This window comes from Haemaphysalis longicornis, unplaced genomic scaffold (genome assembly GCF_048455015.1).
Source record: "Haemaphysalis longicornis isolate Haplotype H1 unplaced genomic scaffold, Haemaphysalis longicornis Haplotype H1 scaffold_14, whole genome shotgun sequence".
Classification (NCBI taxonomy): Eukaryota; Metazoa; Arthropoda; class Arachnida; order Ixodida; family Ixodidae; genus Haemaphysalis; species Haemaphysalis longicornis.
Window position 1 is genome coordinate 14,356,284 of NW_027526245.1, and position 24,515 is coordinate 14,380,798.

The 24,515-nt window shown below is 48.7% G+C and overlaps 1 protein-coding gene across 7 annotated transcripts in view; it reads left to right on the forward strand.

Annotated features, from left to right (window-relative positions):
* LOC144165153 (ubiquitin-protein ligase E3B) overlaps positions 1-24,515 on the forward strand; it is a 185,111-nt gene that overhangs the window by 149,188 nt on the left and 11,408 nt on the right. For all 7 annotated transcript variants that reach the window (XM_077695256.1, XM_077695255.1, XM_077695254.1 and 4 more), the window contains 2 exons: positions 7,261-7,368; positions 10,389-10,946. In XM_077695256.1, the coding sequence (XP_077551382.1) occupies positions 7,261-7,368; positions 10,389-10,946 (666 nt within the window). The remainder of the gene's footprint in view (positions 1-7,260; positions 7,369-10,388; positions 10,947-24,515) is intronic.

The following is a 24,515-nucleotide window of genomic DNA, read 5'->3' on the forward strand; positions in this document are numbered from 1 at the left end:
GGTCTGACCCGCCCGGGGGGAACCAGCCAGTCGCCTTTTCCTGTCCTCCTCTCAGCTCTTTCATTTTCCTATCTCCTCTCCTACCCCTGTCTTGTCATCTCCTTCCTTCCTGATCTCTACATTCTTCCTGGCGGCAAGGGTTAAACTGTGCAAGGATATCAACCTTGGTACCAAGTATAGGGTTATAGTGGCAAGGTACGGCTAGCGTGTTAAGTCACGTTCCCTTGTTGGGCTCGGTGGTGGGCGGCCGGCCTTGCTACCGAATGTACACCATGTATTTATGGCTTCTTTTTCCATCCCAAGAAAACCTGATCGGTCCCTGAAAAGGGGCCGCACCGAAGTACTTAGCATCAGAGCAGCTCCACCTGTCGAAACCTTTAACAAATACCTTGTGGTACACTCCGAAGAAGAAAATGCACCCCTAGCAAAAAAATCGGTGTTCCTCATTGCAAAATGCCGCGAGAACATTGCTGGGAAAGACTACCATGCAAAAAAACTTGCCTCAGGTGACCTGCTGGTAGAAGTACAAAGAAAAAACCAAAGTGAAAACCTCCTGAAACACGACACCCTGGCTCAACTAAAAGTGACGGTCACGCCACATCGTAGCCTAAACACAACCCAAGGCGTCATCTCTGAACGAGAACTACTTCATGAGAATGAAGACGATCTCCTCGAAGGGCTCAAAGACCAAGGCGTAACAGCTGTGCGGAGGATAACTATACGTCGCGCAGGTGAGGAAATCCGAACTAAGCACATTGTTTTGACTTTCAACCGTCCAACACTTCCCGAATAAGTTCATGCTGCATTTATTTCTTGTCCAGTGCGTCCATACATACCTAATCCGCGAAGGTGTTTCAAGTGCCAGAAGTATGGCCATGGAACTCTGTCGTGCCGTGGCCGATCCATCTGTGCTCACTGCGCAAGCACTGACCACATCAGTGACGATTGTAACAAGCAACAGGTGAAATGCCCAAACTGCAGTGGACCACACTCTGCCTTCTCACGTGCATGTCCATCATTCAAAAAAGAAAAAGAAATAATCCAAATGAAAGTCACTGAGAACCTAACGTTCCCACAAGCACGCCTGAAGCATGCCTTGCTATCGGGCAAAAACTACGCAGACGCAGCTCGCCGGGGGGTGGGGCGTCGTCTGGTAGATGCGGGCACCCAGTACAGCGAGGCTGACCTGGTCCCGTCGCAGCCCCCCACTCAGCAGCAGAAAGTCGCTACCGTGGCTTCTGCTGCTGCACTCCGACCTAGTGCTGGGCGAAAGGCCGCCAGCACGATTCCTGTCCAGGTCAGCGATGTGGACCTGGCCTCGTCTCCGGCACCTGTGCAACAGCAGAAGACTGCTCCTGTGGCTACTGCTGTTCCAGCTGTGCCCAGTGCTGCGGCGACGGCCTCTAGCACAAAGTCTGGTTCTGACAATCTTTCAACTTCAGAAACCGCGGTTGAGGCCATGGATGTCTCTCCAAGTACGTCTGCTCCTGAGGCCTCACAGGAGCGCCGCGGTGCCACAGGTCGTGGCAAACCAACCAAACCAAAGGCCAGTAAAGTCGTTGCCCCTGGAAATGACCCACAACCTAAGTGAACCTGCTCAGAAGGGCCCCGAAACCCGGCCTGCTAAAAAGGGGAAGAAACATGATCCAGAACATGATCCTTTTTTCTCTTTTGCGGATTTTCATGGTTGCTGAAAGTGTTATGTACTGGAATTGTAGGGGGTTGTTTAGAAATCTAGACGATATTTATGACATCTTCACCAATCATAAACCACAAATACTGTGTCTCCAAGAAACACACCTGCGCCCATCACAAACAAACTTCCTAACACAGTACATTGTTTACCGTAAGGACAGACAAAATTGCATCCAGCCGTCTGGTGGTGTGGCAGTAGTAGTCCAAAAATCTGTGGCTTGTCAGTACCTCCAGCTACAGACGTCACTCGAAGCTGTAGCTGTCAGAGCCATAGTTTTTGGCAAACTAGTGACAGTTTGCTCTCTCTACATTTCACCTGACTATCGCCTTTCCAATGTCGAATTTGAAAACCTAATCAATGAACTACCTGAACCTTACATCATAGCCGGTGATTTTAATGCTCACAACCCCATCTGGGGATCTGTGCGAGCCGATGCTCGAGGGCGACTCATTGAAAGGTTTGCCACGACATCCGGATGTTGCATCCTTAATAAGAAACGCCCCACATATTACAACTCCACACACCACACATACTCAGCAAAAGACCTTGCAATTGGCTCTGCAATCTTACTGCCTATGCTTGAATGGAGTGTATTTAACAACCCGTATGGCAGTGATCATTTTTCTGCAAAACTAACTGCTGTAAACAATGACTCTCAAGGCACAGAACCACTTCGAACATTTAAATTACAAGCAGCTGACTGGAAAACATACAAAGAACTTTCCAGGCTACCCCCTACAACAATATGCCATTTAGATGTTGAAGCAGCAAGTTCACTGATTACAGCCCACATTCTTGACTCTGCTCAGAAAAGCATTCCAGAGACTACTTTTAAAACTCTCCCAAAACCCAGACCATGGTGGAATGAGGACTGCGCGTGTGCACGGTCTGAACAGAACAAGGCGTGGGCACTTTTACGCCGCTATCCCACGGCCGACAACCTTCTCAAGTTTGAACAGGCAAAAGCTAAAGGGAAGCGTACACGACCTATGGCAAAAAAACGAAAGTTGGACCAGGTTTATATCATCTATAAATTCTTATACAGATTCTAGGAAAGTCTGGACTAGAATAAAGAAGCTAAAAGGATACAAGAGTCATCCTATTCCCCTTGTAAGTAGTGTTGGTAACACTGTACAAGGTCAAGCAGATGCTCTTGGGAAACACTTTGAACATGTATTCAGTTCTTCACAAACATTTTTACAGCATAAGAAGGCAGCAGAGCGTCAGCCCCTTCGTGTGAACCAACGCTCGAATGAGGGATATAATGCTCCATTTACCATGCTTGAATTGATGAGTGCACTCTCGACATGTGGTAAGTCAGCCCCTGGAGCTGACTGAATCAGCTATGACATGATCAGACACCTACACAGTGAAACCCTGCATGCAATACTCTCTCTCTTTAACAAAATATGGCAAACGGGTCGTTTTCCAAGGACATGGAAAGAGGTTATCGTTGTACCGCTTCTAAAAGAAGGAAAAGAATCCTGTCTTGCTGCGAGTTACAGACCCATCGCCTTTACGAGTTGTTTATGTAAGCTGCTCGAAAAAATGATAAATCGGCGACTATTGTACTTTCTCGAGTTTAATGGTCTGTTAGACAAAAATCAGACAGGCTTCAGGTCTGGAAGGTCAACTACAGATAGCCTGTTTGCATTTGAATCATATGTGAAAGACGCCTTCATCCATAAGCAACACTGCTTCTCTGTGTTCTTTGACATGGAGAAGGCGTATACGGTACGGTATATTGCTACGGTATATTGCTAGATTTGCAGTCATTTGGCCTTACTGGTAATATGCTCAACGTTATTAAGGACTATCTCTCTGATCGCACATTTCGGGTTCGTGTGGGTAATGTGCTGTCTAGAACCTTTGTTCAAGAAAATGGTGTACCCAGGGGGGAGTGCTGAGCTGCGCACTTTTTCTTGTTAAAATGAGTTCACTAAAAAATGTTCTCCCACGAACTGTCTCATACTCCACTTATGTTGATGACATTCAAGTTAGTTTTAAGTCCTGTAATTTATCGATATGTGAACGCCAAATCCAATTAAGTGTCAACAGACTGGTTACATGGGCTGACAAGAACGGGTTGCTGATAAAGAATGCTGATAAAAGTGCTGTTGTGGTATTTTCCAGGCGGCGTGGTGTCCATCCCCCTCCTTGTATTACATTACAAGGTCAGCCCATACCAGTAAAAAATGAACACAAGTTTCTGGGTATTTTACTTGACCACAAACTCACATTTATACCGCATATTAAATTACTAAAAACGAAATGCCTGAAAACGATTTAAAGGTACTATTGCATCAGTCATGGGGAACGGACACAAAGTGTCTGCTTTCACTTCTAAATAGCCTAGTAAGGTCAAGGATTGAATATGGATGTATTGTATACCAGTCTGCAACCACAACAGCACTCAAAATGTTGGACCCAGTATACAACTTGGGGCTTCGCTTGGCCACCGGTGCATATCAAACAAGCCCCACTCCATCCCTTCACGTTGAATCTAATCAGTGGTGCTTGGAGTACCAGCTCTGATGTATGCTGCAAAGATTACTTCTATGAAGGAACACCCTTTGAACGCAATTATGAAAAGTAACACTAATAATAAACTTTTTGAAAATCGACCATCCATAGCACCACCCTTCCCTTTGGCAGTGTCACGCCTCTCAAAGGACCTACAAGTTCCTCTTGCTGAAGTTTACTGCACCTCCATTCATGAGTTGGTTGCTCCGTGGAACATTTGCCCAATTCAGTGTGACATGTCTTTCAGAGAACTGCAAAAGAAAAATGTGCCAAACTTTGTTATTACTCAGCACTTTCTGTCACTCAGGGACAAATACAAGGCAGCTGAATTCTACACAGATGCCTCGAAGACTTCTGCAGCGGTGTCTTGTGCTGCAATTGGCCCCATATTCACTTTGTCCAAAACAATGAACAGGAACACTAGTATATTTACTGCAGAGGCATATGGTATCCTGCTAGCTTTGAACCACATTCTCCAAAACAAAATTAAGAGCTCAGTTATATACACAGACTCGCTGAGTGTTGTTACAAAGCTTTCATCTCTGAAGGCTAGTAGAAACCCAACTTTTAATGCTGTTCTAAGAGCTCTGTACTCGGCTTATAGTCTCAAGCTTGGTGTCACAGTGTGCTGGGTTCCGGGCCACTGTGGCATTGCTGGAAATGAAGCCGCTGACCAAAGTGCTGCAGCTGCTGCCCTTCGTGAAAGCATACATATTATGCTGGTTCCATATCAAGACCTCAAACCTTATGTGAGGAGGAAGCTGCGAGAGCACTGGCAACAACAGTGGGATAAAGAAATAAGCAACAAATTACATGACATTAAACCGAAAATTGAAAAACCTCCTTCTGAGAAACATGCTAGATCAATAGAAGTGGCCTTATGCAGACTTAGAATCGGCCACACACACATCACACGTTTATACCTGTTGACTGACACAAACAAGCCACGGTGTCATCGATGTGGAGGGCAGCTATCTGTCCTTCATGTGCTTAGTGAATGCAAGATGTGCAACATTGAAAGAAAACGTCACTTTAATGAAGTGTACACCTATAATATTCCCTTGCACCCTTCATAATTTCTTGCAGACCATCCCATGTTCTCTTACCAAAAAGTTTTTAGCTACCTTGCAGACGTAGGTTTTTTAAAACACATATCTTATTGCCCATAACCTCACCTGTGCTCATGACGTGTTGCAAAACAATGGCGGGACCTGAGGCTTTACACCTTAGGTGCCTGCACTCAGTGTGTTTTAATGTGACCCTATATAGGCACCCTTTCTTAGTATACTCATTATGTTTTAACATGGCTCTATACAGCGTTTCTCTTAGAAAATTTTTAATCTAGTGCTTTTATTACAAATCTTTCTCATCTCATTCACGATCGTCATGGCGCTCTTTGCCTTTGTCGGCCCTGTGCCATTAAACCTGAAATCATCATCATCATCTTGGCACTTGCATACAGTGGACTGCACTGTAGTGCGCATAAATGGGAATTTTTTCAACACTAAATCCTTGCTTGGCTAGGCTTGCGAAAGCATGCTACTGGATGGCGTCCTTCGAATGCATGCCTGGGTATCGTCCGCAGAAAGCGTCCACAGCGGGCATATTTAGCGATTATGCAGAGCGTTTTGTTCCATATATGCATTAGAGAAAATAAATACACCTGGCATGCGCAGCTTCGTTTAGTGCATCAGAAAAAAAACACTGGGAGCGTGGTTGATTCCCATTGGCTTATGACACGTTTGTTAGCATGGTTAATACAAAAAAAAATGGGAAAAAAGCAAGAATGCATCAGAAATTTCGCCGGCAGTCCTGGTTGGCCTTCAGCTTCTGCGGAGGCAGTATCTGAGCATCATGGATTCTGGAAATAGCTTCTGAAAGTCTGATGCCGAGGGCATCATCGACGTCAACAGAAGGCTGAGCGACAAACTTCCCTGGAAGAATGTGTTGAAAGATCCTGTGCAACTTGTACTTTCAGTGGACACATCGCAGCACGCGATGGTATCTGATGCATAGAGCTAAGCAAGGCTGGCAGCCACACGGTAAAGGTGTTCCGGTGTCGGCTGAAAAAGATGTGCCATACCCAACTTTGCCACCTGTTGGGCTTGTAACAAGCCACCCCGACAGAGCTCCTGCAGGCGTGGGTCCAGTTGTAGTGGAGCAATGGCGGCGCTTCCGTGCACAGAAGGTGCTGTGGGAGCTGCTTTTTACAAATTCAAGCCTTCCCTGTGCACGCGCATAGATGAGCATCACGTAGAAAGAAAGCTTTTCGATGTAAAGCCAAAGTTGGTAAAGTTTTCCTGTTTCAATGCCAAGTGCTCGACAATAAAGAATGCCGTAGTCGAGCAGGCAGGTATTGTAGCAGTGTACTTTGTACGTTGAAGTGGGTCTAGACAACCACGAATTGTCAGTGCTGGCTGGTATTATATGAGCTGCTTTGTACATTCAATGCTGCGTGGTACGATTGCTACGTTTTTGCGAGCAGTCGCAGCAGAGTGAAGCTTTCGAGGTTGGGGATCAAGTTTAGTCCCAGCTGACGCCGGCGCGCTCACTCCTATTGTCGCCGACTGCTATGGGAAAGTCGCTATCTGTAAAGCTGGTTGCGGTTTGGCGCTTGATTTTCTAAAGCTTCGCAATTCCCTATTGTTGTCCTTTCGCCAGAAGAGTAGTGGATTTTTTTTGGTTGATGCTCGCATTGGTTGTGATGTTTTAATTAGGGGGGCTTTCAATAATGTGGTACATCGGTTTAGTGAGAAGTGTTGAGTAAAAGCCGTTTGAATTTGCTTTTTGTGTGTTTAGCAGAAGTTGAGTAAAGTAAAAAAAGTAGGTAGTATTACCCTAGAAATGTGCTCGTACAGCGTTACTGCTGCCTTCTCCGAGAGTTAGCTGCCCACAAAAGCCTCCTGGGCCCAAGCTCAAAAGCGAACTGGGCTCCGTGTGGGCGGGAGTGGGTTTTGCGGTGCAAGTTCACAGGCAGGGGCCCAAAGGGCACAGTCTCCTTGCTGCCTGCAGAAGTGAGCCTTTTGGACGGGTGTGTGCAGGCCACCTCGGAGCAGCGGCTGTACCCGTCCCCCACGTCGTACATCCAGGAGAACCACCTGTCGCTCTTCGAGTTTGTCGGCAAGATGCTGGGCAAGGCTGTCTACGAGGTGAGTCCTGCGTCTGGTGCGGGACACGCTGCTCGTGGTGGCTCCCGCCCCTGGCGCCTCCGGCTGGTGCTGCTTTTCCCCGCTTCTCAGCATGGGAGAGCGCTTTTGCACCTTGCACCCACTGGGCCTTGTCCCTGCCGCAATGTGGAGTGGTGAGGCTAATGCGCTTGGCACTGAGGGGCGTACTCTCCGGGGACGAAGGTGTGCACCAGAGCAGTCATGGGCACGTTACCGAAAAAAAGTAAGTGTTACAGTTATAGTTACCTAACCCAAAAAAGTAACTCTGTTACAGTTACCAAGTTTCCAAAAGTAACTATAGTTACAGCTACAGTTACTGTAAAAAAGTGACGTCGTTACTTTTCCGTTACTGTATGAAACTAATCCTTAGATAACAAGATTTAGCTTATTAAATAGAAACGTACGAAGGCATGGGGACCCAGGCAGCGGTTGCACTTGCTCTGTGTCGACAGAAATGGCTGCCAAACGTTCAGAAAAAGTACGAAACAATCAGTGTCAAGTAAATTTATTTTCGCCTACAGTGTTGTCGCTTGACCGCCTTGCATATTGAGGGAGAAGGGGGAAAAGGGGATGGGGGTGGTGGATCGCCAGAAGGCCCTTTGGAGGAAAAGGGAAACGGATGTGGGAGTACTTCGGTTGTCGAGGTGTTTTTGAAAGATACTGAAAAAGAGCGCTGCGTTAACACTTTATTTCGTACTTGTCGTCGGACACGGAGCGGAGACCAATTTGAGCTATTGCCGAAGCGACGTTTGTCCGTAGGCCCTCGGAGTCGTTCTCCCGCCCCCACCCCTGGAGGAATGAGCCAAGGTTTCTATTCCAAAGGGAATAGAAACTGTTTTTTTCCTGCGCCCCCTGTCCTCACAAAGGCGATTTTTTTTCGCCTCGACCGGGAAACACTGTTCTCCTAATCCCAGCCTTTCACAGCAACCATGTTCCCGAACCCAGAGGCCGCTCCCTTCATTTGCTTTGAGGCGTAGACCGAATGAAGCTCGCCCAGGTATTCTGAAACAGATGTAGCTACAGTATTCGTTTCTGCCCCAGCTCTGGAAACGAAGTCGCGAGGCTTTCCAAGAATGTTCCTTGTGCAGCGGCAGTGTTGTCAGGCGTCTGCTGGCCAAGATGCTGGGTGGTGTGTTAGGGTTGTCGTATGTGTGAAGGGGCGTGGAATTAATTACTTCCTCGACCTCGTTCGGGCACTGTTGACAGCTCGACGAAGCCTCTAGACCAGGGGCTCCAAACACGCCATCCAAACACGCCAGGGGTCTCAAAAGCGCACAATGGTCGCAAGGAACTGCGACTTGTCAATCGAACACTCTACAGTGCACAGGGCTGGACGCGCATGGGGACGCCTAGAGACTCCCCGCATCGTTTTACGACCCCAGAAATGGGGCTGCACGTCGCTAATGAGAAGGCAACGCATTGACTGGAGTTTTCTGGGCTTCCGCGAAAGTGCAAAGATTCAGTACGTTGTGCGGTGTTTGTGGATGTTTTTTTTTTCCTGTTCGCCTTTGTGTCAAAACACTTTTACTGCGCTCCAGATGTGGCGAAAATGGTGCAGCTGCGCATCGTACTCTGAATTCCGGTGTCAACATGCATCCACGTGCGCTTAAATTAAGCGCGTGTCGCAGCGTTACTTATGGCCTGTGTGAGAGCGACATCGTGCGGCCGAGGGAAATACTGCAGCTCATACTTAAAAATTTCGAGCCCTTAGCTGACCGCATGGGACACCACGCGCACGTGTACGCCTAAACATTTCTACAGCTGTTTTTCACCCATGCAAAGGGAGTGAGCTGGCATGCATGAAGTAGGCGAAGGCTCTGCAGAAGAAAGTCTGAAAAAGTGGAAAGCCATTAACGAGTGTTGCTGTTGGATATTTTTTTTATAGAAATGAAGTAACTGTAACGATATTTCTTGTTACCTCTTACTCCGTAAAGAAGTAACAGTGTTACAGTTACAAGTTCCTCTAACTTAAAAGTACGGTAACTAGTTACCACCCAAGACTGCACCAGAGTGGGGCACGTCTCTGCTGGTGCCACGCCCTGAAGTACAGGGCTCGCCTGTGGCAACAGGTGTGCCTGCACGGGGATGGGCAGGGCTGGAGCTTGCTTTCCTTCAAGTGGTTGCAAACCTAAGGGCAGTTCCAATGACAAGGCTCGAGTTTACAGTACTGGTGAGCTGAACTTCCATCTCGTGTAGAGATGTCTCGGTAGTGTTTGTTCACCTGCAGGCACTGCTGTCTCGATGCACGAGGCATAGTAGGAGTGGGTGCATCAAGCAGTAGATCACACATACAATGCACTTGAAACGGATTACAAAATGTGGCTAGTCAATTCAGCAAACTGTGCTGATCAGGTTTTTCTCGTGGTGAACCATCTAGGCTGTTCCGAAAAGCAACAACTCTTGGAAAAAAGATTGCCTAAATCAGTTTAAAGACAGCTGAAAGTGGGTGAGGTTGGCACGGGTGCGTATCTAATGTATTCCGGCAAGTTGAGCTGGCTCTTCTTTTCTATTTTAAAAACATAAACGGCTGTTATGCAATCCTTCACGTCATTTCTAGCAAGAAAGCTTGGCATACAGGGCAGTGCCGCAAGGCATGGAAAATTAGCCGGGTGTTTAAACCTTTGCCGACATAGTCTCTTGGCAGTGTGGCATCATCCCCTTTGTGCAGCCTTGTGCTCATGGTTTGAAAACACACCTAACCACTAATGTCCCCGTGCTTGCACTGAGATCCTAAATGTGGGTCTTGCAAAGGGAGCCCGGTGTAAGTGCTGAAAAGAGGTTGCAAATAAAACTGAGGTCGCGGATTTGATTCCCGGCGGTGGTGGCTGCTTTTCCGATGGAGGCGAAAAGCAGAAACGCCCGTGCGTCAAAATTAATCAGGACGGAGCCCTCCACTACGGCACCTGCGTTAAACCCTACAATCGTCGAAACTGGCGTAAGCGAGGGATGGTGCCTGGTGGGCTGCCAGCACAGCTGGTTCAGGAACGTTTCTCCCTGCGCAGGGCATCGTGGTGGACGTGCCCTTTGCCTCGTTCTTCCTGAGCCAGCTGCTGGGCCACCAGCACAGCGCGCTGTACAGCTGCATCGACGAGCTGCCCTCGCTGGACGCCGAGCTGTACCGCAGCCTGACCTGCCTCAAGCACTACCCGGGGGACGTGGCCGAGCTGGCGCTGACCTTCTCGCTGGACGAGGACTGCATGGGCCAGCTGGTGAGCCACGAGCTGGTGCCCGGCGGCCGCGCCCTGGCCGTCACCAGCGCCAACCGCATCAGCTACCTGCACCTGGTGGCCCACTTCCGCATGCACAGCCAGATCCAGGAGCAGGCGGCGGCCTTCCGCCGGGGCTTCCGCGCCCTCGTCAGCCCCGACTGGCTCACCCTCTTCTCGACGCCCGAGCTGCAGCGCCTCATCGCGGGCGACAACGCCCCCGTCGACCTGCATGACCTGCGCCGCCACACCAAGTACTTCGGCGGCTTCCACAGCGGCCACCGGCTCGTCGGCTGGCTCTGGGACGTCCTCGAGCGCGACTTCAGCGCCGAGGAGCACCGGCTCTTCCTCAAGGTGGGCAAATGTGACACAAAAGCACGGACCACGACAAGGCCCTTCGGAAGAACGATAGAGTTGCCGTGCACGAGCCAGTGTTGCTTGGTGTTAGCACGGCTTGCTATCAGGGAACCAAATGAGGCACTCCTTGGGAAGCTCGGGGCAAACGTCAAGGATGTGCGGCGGAGAGGTGGCCTGCACTCCCCCACCGCCGCTTCTGCAAGAGCGCGCACGGGCAGGAAGGGCGAGCCACCGCCACAGCGAGTGGGTGGGGCCTTCGCCGGCAGTGCAGCAACACGGCCACTTACCGCCAGAGTGCACTGGCATCTCTCACCTTCGCAGAGCCGGGCCAATTCCACTGGACTATTCACGAAATCAGGGTGTCTAGCGACCGGGAAAACCGGGAAAAGTCAGGAAATTGTCAGGGAATTTTTCAATCAAGTAGTACCAGTCAGGGAAAATTACTTCGGGGCCTGCCCACACAGTTTTAAAATAGGGGAAATCAGTGTTGGAGGCCCCCAAGAAGTTCCCAAACGCAACACGTTCGCGCGCGACGAAAGCGTGAACCGCATGAAACGTTTTCTGGTTTTTCTGCCAGCGCAAACGCGCCGCGCACGCCTGAGCGCTGACGCCGCCGCGGGAACGAGCGGCAGGCGCTGGCAACATGGCGGCAGCACCGGCCGCGGAGTAGTGCTATGGTGTATATAGTGGTGCGGTAGCTCCATCTTCCTCCATGGGTAGCTCCAACGACCGCTTCTAACCGCACGAAGAAAAGTCATACTTTAATAACAAGGCATTTAATAAGGCAGAAACGCACTTGCTTGTGCAGGAAAGGAGCCACCGCAGGCATGAAATCGTCGACGCGGCCATGAAAATACCGCGCACGAATCGCATGCAGAAACTCGCCGTGCGGTTCACGCAGCTCGCAGCTGGCTTAGTTCGCTGGGTGCCATGCTGGGTGCACTTGCGCAGAGGGAAAATGTAGGTGGTGCCCAAATCGCACGCACAATGCGCTTTTTTTTTCGGCGAATTTTAGAAGGAATCGCTTTTTGGGAGCTAATTTTGAAAGAACTTCTTTCTTATGACATCAGGAGCCAGAATCACATAATCAAAAAGGAACATGTTATGGTTTAGCGTGAACCGCATGAGGCGTTTTCTGCTCTCGAAAACGCGCTGCGCACGTCACAGGTGCGCTGACGCTGCCGCGGAACCACCCGCACGCTGCGCGCGGTGCTGCCGGCGGAGGCTTCGACCGCGAAGTGGTGACGGTAGCTCGAACGACCGCTTCTAAGCACTCTCTAAAAGGCACGCACGAAGTTGCTTGTGAGCAAAGGAGCTTATAATGTGAGCGAAAACGGTACTATAAAACATCATCTGCGCCGCTTGTGAAAGCGCCATGCAGCACCTGCCGGGGTGGTAAGCCTAAACATCTCTGACGGAGCCAGCCGGCTGTCTCAAGAGCTTCGAAACTGCCGCCATGAGGCGCGCGGCTGTCCGACTCCTCCCACTGCCGTGCACATCGCGCGTCGTTTCCGAGCGAAGCAGAAGCTGCCGCGCGCGCGAATTGTCGACGCGGGCACGCGGGCGCGAAAAAAATCGCACGCGCAATGCCGACGCGCCCGAATCGCGTGCAAAAACGCACCTTGCAGTTCACGTTGCATGTCAAGCCAGGACAAACGAGACAAAAAGCAACAGGTGCTCGCTGAAGCGCAACTTGAAGCTTCTATTCCGCAAGATGAAATAAACTCTCTGAAGCCGTAACTGGAGGCAAGCGAACCTCAAACTGAAGTTAATCAAAATGCATTTTGAGTGTTATATAGGGCACTTGCAACAAATGTGTCTCCTTATGATAGGATTCCCTATGATAGAATGTGTTTTCTCTACACTTTTTGTATGCTTCACGGACCATTTCCACAGAATGGCGCCTGTTGTATAGGTCAGGGAATTTCATTTAAAATGGTCATGCAAAACAGGGAAAAGTCAGGGAAATTGAATTAGGCGATTTGCTAGACACCCTGAAAATTGAATAGTGGATATTTGATTCGCAAATTGAATTATTCATGGAGGTACTATTCGTACCACAGTCGAACCCCGCAACCAAAACCGCCAGAGATAGCCGAAAAATTCACTTTTGTGGGAATTTTATTGCCGAGAAAATGAAGCATGAACGACAGAAAAAATGCCCACAAACTGAAAATTTATTGCCAAAAGTCAGTTACCTCGATGTAACGAAGTCGGTAAAATTTGTAATTTACTTCGTTACATTGAAATTTCGCTACATTGAAGTTCGTGGTTATAATGAAGTTTTCATCCTGTGAAGCGTTTCCTGCAAAAGAAAACGTGGCGTGCATACACGGCTGGCACACTGTTTGTTTCTATCGGAGCTTAATCGTCTACGCGGGCATCAGCGTGAACTGCAAGGAGCGTTTTGTCCCCTCAAAAACGCGCCCCACAAGCCAGAGGCACCCTGACCACCCGCACGATGTGGGTAGCTCCAGTGGCCGCTTCTAGCCGCTCGCTGAAACGCAACTCGAGGGGCAAACGAGAGGGGCACGCGAGGGGAAAAAAAGCGGATAACGTGGGCGAAATGTTCACAGTAAAACGTCATACGCGCCGCTTACGAAAGCGCCCATCAAATATCCTCCGCAGCGGTAAGCCTAATCGTCTCTGGCGGGGCCAGCAGGCGTCCCCGAGCACTTTGAAGCCCCCGCCATAGGGTGCGCGCCTCCCCATTGGTGAAACTGGTCAGGCGCACAATCGCGGATGCGGCGTGAAAAAAACGCGCGCGCAATGTTCATAAAGATTCACAAATGCATGCTGGAACGATGAAACCCAACAAGCATGAGCGAACTCCAAGGAATGGCAAAGCAGCGGCATGCGGCGGCGGCAGCGGCCCCGACAGAGGCGATTAGGCTTACCGCCGCGGAGGATATTTCATGGGCGCTTTCGAAAGCAGCGCATATGACATTTTACAGTGAAAGTTTTGCCCACTTTATCCGCCTTTTTTTCCTCGCGTGCCCCTCTCGTTTGCCCCTCGAGTTGCATTTTACAGTCAAAATTTCGCCCACTTTATCCGCCTTTTTTCCCTCGCAGGCCCCTCTCGTTTGCCCCTCAAGTTGCGTTTCAGCGAGCGGTTAGAAGCGGTTGCTGGAGCTACCCACATCGCATGGGTGGTCTGTGTGGCTGCATCAGTGCACCTGTGGCTTGCGAGGGAAGTGGGGGGGTTTGCGGAGACAAAACGCTCCATGCAGTTTACGCTGATGCCCGCATAGAAGCTCCAACAGAAACAGAAACAGTGCGCCAGCCATGTAAGCACGCCGCGCAGTTTGTAGGCAAGGGGGCTCGCTCACTGCCGACTCCGTGGCTCGCCACATCCGCGGCATTGGGCTTCCCATGTCGCCGTTCGCGTCTTATTGAGACCCCATTTCGGCGCTTGCGTCTCCCAAAATCTACCTCTACAACTTAAATTTCGTGCCTAGTTCTTCGTGAAACTTCGTTATATTGAAAGTCCGGCAAACGGGACTTCGTTACACAGAGGGTGTGCATACATGGTGTGCATACACTTGAAGTTAGGGAAAATTCCGTGGTTCGTTACTTCGAAGTTTCGTGGTTCGTTACTTCCGGGTTTTGTTACATCGAAGTTTAACTGTAATACTTTACAAGCCTTACCTTGCACACAGCTCAGCTCTCCCGCTACAAGAAGGGATTCGTTGCTAGTCGTCCTGTCAAACGCATCCAAAACCACCCGCGGGTTTGCCTTCTCTGCCAGTTCTTCTCCTTGGCACTCGGCACAGAGCATGCGTGCGCATGCAAGCCGAGTCTTCTGTTGTTGAACTCTGCCAACCAGTGGAGCCCCCTTGTTCCAGTGCTGTTCGCAAAACTGAGTAGGCACCGCTTTAGGCACTAAAGCGGTGAGTAGGCACTAAAACTGAAGTCCACAGCGGCCGTGGCCGTCACTGTTTTGTTTTGCACTCGTGCGTCATAAAAGAGGGGCTTTTGAAAACGGTAGAGTGAGGAGCTGCAGACGCTATCCTCCCTTCCCCCACTGGGGCCACTGACCTGGCACAGGCAACGAATGCACATGCACTGCTCAGCGGTAGCCGGCTAGTGTAGCCCAAGCCAAAGCCATGCCGTGAGTCACTCCCTGGCGGCGTTTTTGTTAACAAATATGGCGGTGGTCATGCAAGTGTGCTGTGGCAGAAATTTACACAACTTGAGTCCGAAAAAAAATGCTTTTGAGCACTTTATCCTCAAATGGGTAGATAAAATGCTGGCAGGGCTTGTGATAAATTTTCTTACTGCGTGAGCAAAACAAATATAAATTTTGATAATATGATAATTTGATAATAAATGATAAATTTTGTTACTGCGTTACAAAAACCATTTGTTGCTGCGAGATATGAAATACATGGGTTTCTGTGGACATTCACTGGGGATCCGAAAGTTGATTTGATTGATTGTGGGGTATAACGCGCCGACGCAACGCAGGCGATGAGGTGCGCCGTAGTGGAGGCCTTCGGATTAATTTTGACCACCTGGGGATCTTTATCGTGCGCCGAAATCTCGTACACACGGGCGTTTTTGCTTTTCACCTCCATCAGAAAAGCGGCCGCCGCCGCCGGGAATCGAACCCGCGACCTTGTGCTCAGCAGCACAACGCCTTAGCCACTGAGCCACCGCGGCGGGTTGGGATCCGAAAGTGTTTCGTTGCCACGGGAATTTCGTACTCGTTGTAGTGAGTCACGCCATGGGGATCACGGCACAATAACCATCGTGGGCCAATGCCCACTGCTTTTATTGTCGCTTCGACAGAACTACAAGTCATATACAGATAACAGACACGGGCGCCTAGGTTAATAGGTTAGCGAGTTAGTGGAGTTAGTGGCGCCACCTCCCCTTCTGGGAAAAACAAACACCTTTTACAGGTGCAGTCTCTTCGGCGTGACCACGCGTCGGCCTGAGACTCGGAACACGTGGAGTCCCTGCACTCGCAGTTTCCGCACTCGGTGAACGGTCCACGCCAGGCTCGTCTCGAACAGCAGTCCCCTGAGAACCACTGGAGCCGATGGGGTGGCTGGTTTGCTCCCCAGGGAGCCCCAGTGGCCCCCGAAGGGAACGAGATGGCGGCGGTTGTGCTGCACCACCCTGTTCGGTGTCGGTGACCCAGACGTCCTCACCAGGGCACAACTGCCGAACACCATGGCGCAGCGGTTGTAGTCTTTCGTCTGTCTCCGCCGTGCAGCAGAATCCCGCTCGGCCAGGCAGGTTGCACCAAGTCCCCTGATTTCGGCAAACGGGTCCGCAGCCGCCGGCCCATCAGCAGCTGCGCCGATACAACCCCGATACAGCTGCGCCCATACAGCCGATACAGCAGTGTCCCGACACACCGGCAGGGCCACGTGACGATCTGCGTTCTTTCGCCACAGCTCCTTCGCTGTACGCACCGCACGTTCCACCTCATTATTCGACTGCGGGAGACCCGGGCTGCTTGTGCGATGGGTAAAGCCGTAGCTTTCAGCAAACTGCGCAAATTCACGGGATAAAAATTGTGGCCCATTATCACTTTGAACCACCTCGGGAACCCCGAAACACCCATGACGCTCTTCATGGCGGAGATAACTGCGCTACTTGAAGTTCCCCGCAAGGACAATACTTCAAGGTAGCGGGAATAATAGTCAGCCACGCAGAGGAAATCCTGGCCTTCGAAATGAAATAAGTCGGCGCCCACTTGCTGCCAAGGAAGCTGTGGGGTAGGGGATTGAATCATAGGCTCTGCTGCCTCACCATCGCGCACTGTTGACAGTTTTCCACGTGGTCTTTGATCCTGCGGCTGATTCCTGGCCACCACACCTTAGCCCCTGCCTTGGAACGAGCAACACCGAGGTGCCCCTCGTGTGTGAGCTGCCGGACCTGAAGCGCAGCTGGGACCACCACCTGGCTACCTCTTAAGACTGAAAGCTCTCTACGAAATTTCCAGTGCGAAAGTCTTTAGCAGGCCAGCCGTACTCGCAGAACGTGACTAGAGTGGAACACCGACGCTATGTGGTGCTTCATCACTTCCAAGCTAATAGGCAAGCTAGTGCTGGCTGTGCTTACAACACCTCGGGCGTAGCATTCCACGGAGTCGACCCCCACTCTCGCGGGACCGCGTAATGGGTCTCTGTTACGACCTCATTATTTTTTATTACAACACGTTTTTAGTTTTACTTTTTTTATAGGTGAATGTACAAAAGGCACATAGACCATGCATGAACGACTATTTGAATAAAAAATTCACAAAACCTAAACATGAAAAACCAAGAGTGTCATGCCCGGAGCTGTTTGTCAAGGAATGTAACGCAAAGAACGAAGTCAAAATACACCTAGCGGTCACGAAGAAATCACTTGAACAAGCTACGTGCGTGGCAAAAAAAAAAAAAAAAAGAGTTTTTAGAAAACGGCTTTCGAAGTTGTAACATTGATTTCATTCATCAAAAGTCGCTAGGGTCGCAGCCTTTCATGTCCTTTCGAACACAGGGCTTCTGCAATGCCTTTCCTTGAAATTGTAGTGCCTTTTGCAGCGTTTTTCTTTCCATAAAACATCATTTTTAGCTCCTCTGTGAAGAGCACATGCATGGCCCAATTTGCAGAGCAAACGGAGGGAGTTGGCGTTCAATGCAAAGTAGGTCAGCTGGTTGCCTGTATTGCACTGAACAACTTCCCTCTGCAGCGTTGTGACCATAGAACAAGTGACACACACTTTTATTTTACTTAAATTTGAAAACTAACTTTTGACTTATTTTATAACCTAGCCTGTAGCAGCAACTTCGTACTCATACGTGCAGGTGTACATTGCCAAAAGTGTACGTACCACAATGATATAAATGAGCTACTTTAAAGCTTGGTATAACGTTCTGCGTAACCCCAACTTCAATGCATGTACATTTTTTAATACGTTTGACAGTCAGGGCATCTAATATTCCTCGCAGCAAAGCCAATATGCAATAAACTATAGATGTATATATTGGTATTAAAGGAGCCATGAAGAGAAAATGAAAGTTGGTTTTATTCGAAAGATTTCGTGTTTTATAGTGCCCCCAGCGCTTGTCCGGATACAAACGATGTTTTATTCACTGAGAAATTAAACAATTTAAGTTAAAATTTTGATTTTCCCGCTAAATCGTTTGTTTTCGGGGTCTGCAATGACATCACAGGAACCGACCGCTCTGCCTCTGCAGCCTAGAGTACCTTCATTCACGCATCCGCCGTACAGGGTAGAGACACACGTATACGCTGGCGCCGCCATTCTGGATAAAATTATTGCTGCAACGCGGTTTACTGAAGAAGTTTGAATCATATTGGCTGTTTCGCGTTGCTAGGTCTCGTGGGAAACGAAAAGAACAACGCGTTGAGCACGTTGGCCCAATTGCGGCGGCACGGGAAGTTGATAGGTTGTCTCCACCCTGTACAGCGGTGTTGTTTGTTCCCGTTTCTTTACGTTACCCGAACCTAGATGGCGCCACCATACCGTGGCAAGCATTTGGCTTGTTTTTGCCCGTATTTAAAGCTGGCTTGTTTTTGTTCTGGGAGAAAATATTCGTTCCCTGAAACAGTGCTCACTCGACAAATGTGGTCACGTAAGACACCGTTGCTTGCATCAATCGGCCAGTGTCGTCTGAGACAACCCCAAGCCCCGTAGGGCTGTGCAGCTAAACCAAGCATGCTGTGCGCAGTACGAACAGCAGTACGCATCAGTACTTCTATGTTTACATGTGCTTTCGTAACTTCCACTGTTTGTCCCATCATTGTTATTGCTTTGTAAAGAATGTACCCTAAATTTAAGCGCAAATCGCTCGTTCGGCTAGTTTGTAAGCTCTACCTAATTTGCGTCTGCTTCTGCCGGCCTCCGCCAATCGCAGAGCTGGCTCGAATGACATCATAGGTTCTGTTGCGGGAAATGAGCTGGTGGGTCGCATGGCCATTCCCTTTTTTTCTAATTGAGCGAAGTTTACGTTAAAAGTGGTGTCAGTATGATTCTAACGAGGCAATCTTTTGAATGAACCAAACTTGTGTTTTCTCTTCATGGCTCCTTTAATAATGACCCTAAAAATTCAATTTGTTAAGTTTTACGATAGTAAGGCACATTTTCAACACCATCAACGCGTTGTTATTCCTAACTCAGACCTTTCTGCATGATTACTCAAAGTGCTCGAGAAACGTTGTGAAAGAAAGCAATATGGCTCGTCCGCATTGCGGCGTTCATATTCCGCAACATGTCACACTTTGGTTAACCCTGACGTGGCCCGTCTGGTCACTCTTACGATTATATCTAACGTCACTGGCATTAATTACAACTACAGTCTACGCTCGTTACAGCGGATCCGGCAACAACGGACTTTCGGTTACAACAGACCATTTCTGTTGGTTTGTCTGGTACCCATGCATTTTAAATGGAGTCCACTCCACTCACAACAGACCCGGCTAGAGCAGACTATCGGCTACAACAGACTAAATTTTAGGCGAAAATTGTTTCGACTGAACGTTTATAGCGGACTTCCGCGGGGCCGGCGCCCGGTGTGCTTTTTCGTTTATTTTGGCAAGAAAACTATTATGTCTGGCAACATGCTGGCAGCCGGGTCGTTGGCGCAGCCAAGCCAAGCCAGTGGCTTTTTTTTTTGTGCGACCAGCGGCATGAGCGGCAGGGTAGCTGATTTCACTGTCGGATAAATTAAGCGTAATTAACGCTGTTGAACACGAGGAAAAACAGGCTGACATCGCCAGAAGTACAGGCCTGTCTAAGCACAGTGTCCGCTGTACCGTCAAGAACAAGGCCGCTGCCGATAAACGCGACTCCGGTGATATTGAAAACAGGGCAATCGAATACTCGAAGTGGTGCACTTGGAGGCGAGTCTGCCCTCGTCAGTTTTTTTATGTAATGAAAAACTCGGGTTCAGTGAAGTTCAGCTTTTATTATTCCCACGCATGCATTGTTCCCGTTCCGTTCGGTGAAAATGGTAAAAAATGCCTCAAGTAGGGGTTGTTCCCCATCCATTGTGTGCAATCTGCCTGTAACCGTGCGCAGTCCAACTAGTCTAACTTTCGATTTTACACCTGACCGTCATCAGATTATTTCATTACATCTGTTTCAATGACCAGAATAAAATCGCTAAAAATGTGGAATCTGCCTTGAGGGAACGTCAGGCAGCGATCCGATTTGTTTGACGAACGATTTCGGGAAAACCTGCCTCGTCGTGAGGGGATTTAAAAGAGCCTAGCTAATGCTGATGGGCACGACTGATGTTTTATAGCTGGTTTATAATTGCGCCTAGTTATATTCTTACGTTATTTGGTCAGCTCATCTTGCGTCTTTACACGCTTGACCACATGCGCTAGGCCTTTTCGAAGTGCCGGTGCTAAGTTTTGGAAACGGTGTTTACGCGATTCTTTGCCCTCGCGCAATCACTGTGCAGAGGTGCTGCAGGCGTGTAGAAAGAACAAAGTGTATGTACTATGCATGCAATATCGGTCAAAGTACCCACTGTAAGGCTCACCCCCCCCCCCCCCCGTCGGATACTGCATACTTCGGCTACAGCGGACGTTTTTTTCCAGATTCAGAGGGTCCGTTGTAACGGGCGTAGACTGTACAGGGTTCACTCGTACCCGGTTGCGCAGTCAGGTGATGCTCCAACGCGCAGCGGGCTACACCGTGCGCGCCGCAGCTTTTGACACGTCGGCCGTTTCTTTCCCAAGGCCAGCAAGCCTACTGCAAAGCAACGCAATAACTCTAGCGTGTAAGCATCCGCGAACAGCTATCAGAAGCGCGCACACCGCGTTTAACCCTCCGGTATGAAATGACGCGCACCACGAAGCGTTCGATTTTCTCCGCCTTTCGAGCCACGCACCCTCCCGTAATCTGGCTTGAGATCTCAGGCATTGCTATCCACGACCAACTTTATTTCGGACCTGCCCAGCCAGCGGCGCTCTATGGGAGCGCTTGCGCCGAGTCTCGTTTCGCGCCAGGCCGCTAGGGGCGCTTTTACGCACTGTTGCGGCGAGCGGCGGCTACGCTGGCAGTGCGTCCTCGAGCGCTACTAGCAGCCGTCTGGCGCGGGAATTCGTGTTTAATCACACTTCAGTTAATTGATTTCGGTAATTCCGAATGAATAAGTATCAGTTTTACAGTGACCATCCCTGAATGAATGTTTTTTCTGATTGAGCGTGTTAAGCGGGCCGGGGCCTCTTGACTGGCTTTTCCGTTTTGAGATGCGTTACGGTGCACGTGACGCATTTGGTTTCGTGGTCGGATATGAAGTGATGCCGAAAAGAAATAACATTATCTCACGTACTGACAACGGAACTGGCTAGCTAACCAAAGTGTACAGGTTCATACTCGTAGGGGGAGGTTATTCCCGAATTTGATGTACATTGGGAAGTTCATGGCATAAACCAAACTTATGTCATAAAAGCTTCCCAGGAACTCTTTTTGTTATAGTAAATACAACAAAATTGAAGCTTTCTGTTGAAATTCCTCATGAAGCGTAGCGGTTTTTTCTTGCTATAAGGATGCGGAGGAATTTTCTGTGCCCGGAAAACCAAATGCAAAAATTCAAGCACTGAAGATGCTCATCACGGTCTTACACGCACTAATTAACAACGATGATTTGGCCCATTCTTTGCGAATAAATTGGGAATTCTTTATTGCGAGTGCGTTTGAAGTGCAACAATGACCTGCTACACTACTAACTCAACAACGATGTCATTTAAGCCTATTTACAGGCTAATTTTATTTACATACAAAATGCCACGGTTTAGGCACACAATGCCACACTGTAGTCAGGTTTTTAGAACATTAATGAACGCTAGTATTGCACAATCCTTTTCATTGCACAATCCCCCTGAGATCTCAGTTTACATCCGTTAACAGCTCAAATTCGTCCTTCGTACAGGTAACGTCTGGGGTGCCCCAGGGCAGTGTTCTTGGCCCTTTGCTCTTTCTAGTTTATAATAATGACTTACCTAACGGCCTAACATCCAGAGTAAGGCTCTTTGCCGATGAATGCGTAATATATCGTAACATTTCAAGTGACACTGACCGCCAGGCTCTTCAGGCTGATCTTGACACATTAAACGGATGGTGTTCTGATTGGCTAATGACTCTTAACCTTTCTAAAACAAAGTGCATGTCATTCACCCGTTCCTCAACTAGAATTCCAACTACCTATTTCCTGAATAACAATACACTTGAACTGGTTTCTACTTACAAATACCTTGGAGTGCATTTTCAATCAAATTTAAAATGGCATAACCATATAAATCAAACGCTCGCATCTGCCAATCGTACACTAGGCGTAATAAAACATAACCTAAAGCAGGCACCACCACACATTAGAAAACTTGCATACCTCACTCTCATTCGCCCTAAAATTGAATACGCATCTGCCATCTGGGATCCAAGTCAAGAATACATTATGCGTGATATTGAATCCCTGCAAAACCGTGCTGTTCGTTTTATTTTTTCCGATTATTCCCCATACGCAAGCGTCACAGCGCTGAAAAATCGCGCCGAGTTGGCTTCATTATCACTTCGCCGCCGGCATGCTCGCCTAACACTTTTTCATAAACTGTATCATCATGAGCGCCTTCGTGACGATTTTTTTCACTCACCCACTGTTACATTTCCACGGCGCGATCATTCTTGTAAAGTTAAGCGCATCACTTGCCATTCATTTACGTTCGCAAACTCATTCATTCCGCGCACAATAATAGACTGGAATAACCTACCACAGCACATTGCCACAGAAGCTAACCTAACAAAATTTCAAGACTTTTTAAAAAATGAAGTAACCTAATTCTGTTCTTGCTTGCATATATTGACCTTTTTTATTTTTTGCTGTGCTTGCCTTGTAGTTATCTGTTTTTGTAGTTATGTGTTTTAAAAATTCTTATTGCTTGTATTTTTTTTGCTACGTTTGTAATTTATCATTCTGTTAGCACCCATTCATGTTATGTTCGATGTATGCGCATGCTCCCCCCTATGTAATACCCTCCTACGGAGGGCCTTTAGGGGTACCTGAATAAATAAATAAATAAATAAATTTTGGCGTTTTTTTTTCAAAAGTTCATTTTCATTCACAACCATATATTTCACTTGAACAATGGAGCACAGTAGTCACACTTTCAGCACTATTCTGGAGTCTGGTTTTTCCGCAATCCTTTTCCCTTTGCCACTCTTGGCCGTTTTCTCCGCAACAAAATTTGTGAAAAAAAACCGGCTGAACTTCTCCATCCCGAGCTCAACCACTGCCCTCGTATGGCTATTCGTTGAGCCGTCATGGCTGAAAAGCTTGTTTTCCAGTGCAGCTGGTAGCATCATCCTCACAAACGGTGTTTCTTACGATATTGCAAGTTTTGCGAATGCTTGGGCCGCTCTTTCTAGTGCACAGACGAATTCCAGGAACTGAAGCCTCGGATACGATAGCGGACACGATAGCCCACCCCGTCCAAATTGAAGATCACCGCAGTGGCAGGTGCAGATGAGCAAGGCGCCTTAAGCCGCTCCACGCAGAGTGAGCACTTAATGTGTTCCTCGACGGTTCTCTTACGAAAGCCCGCAATGAGGCCCAGTGTGCTGGCCTTGATGCTTGGCACTGAATAACCTAAAAAACACACCAATAAATTCGGTGGGAACATGAGAGGTACGCTCAGATGTAAAGACAGCGCACCGCTGCTCGTTGCTTTTTAACACCAATCAACCATATTAAAATACGATAACTATGCACAGCGAAGCATGCTAGCTTCAATTTGTCGTGATCGGTTGAGCGATAAAACGTTTAATTACAAAAATCAAATACAATTGTGGAGGGAAAAAAATAAAAATAAAACCAAGGGTGTTCTCATCTTTTCTTGAGATTGTCTTTATCCATTTGTCTCAAACTTCAGTGATGGGGAAATCGTGAAAGGAAACATTTCTCACCTTACCTCCTTCAGATCTAAAATAAGGTACGAAACAGTATACCATCGTGCTCCTTCAAAAGAAAAAACGCGCTTCAGAGGACTGAATAAGCTGTATTTTTCATGTCTGAAACTTCGTGCTTTACATACAGCAGACGCAACTTACGCTCCACGCGTCTGCAATAGCGCGTTCTGCAATGCTGCGCCCACGCGTGCGGCGGCCCCGGCGGCGGGGAACGACAGGGCGTAAGTAGCGCCACTCCACTAGCAGCGGCGAAAATTATCCCCGCGACGGCGGTGCTGGGGCCGCGCTCGCTGGGCAGGTCCGATGTATAGTTGATCGTGTTGCTATCGCGATAATTTCCATGTTAAATACCACAGCAGATAAAATGACTGAACAGAAACTTGCCGAGCAAAGAAGCAAAAAATGAACTCAGAAACGCGCAATACGAAGTTCAGGCATCTGCGAACAGCTACCACAAGTGCGCACATCGCGTTTAACCCTCCGGTATGAAATGACGCGCACCACGAAGCGTTCGATTTTCTCCGCCTTTCGAGCCACGCAACCTCCCGTAATCTGGCTTGAGATCTCAGGCATTGCTATCGCGATAATTTCCATGTTAAATACCACAGCAGATAAAATGACTGAACAGAAAC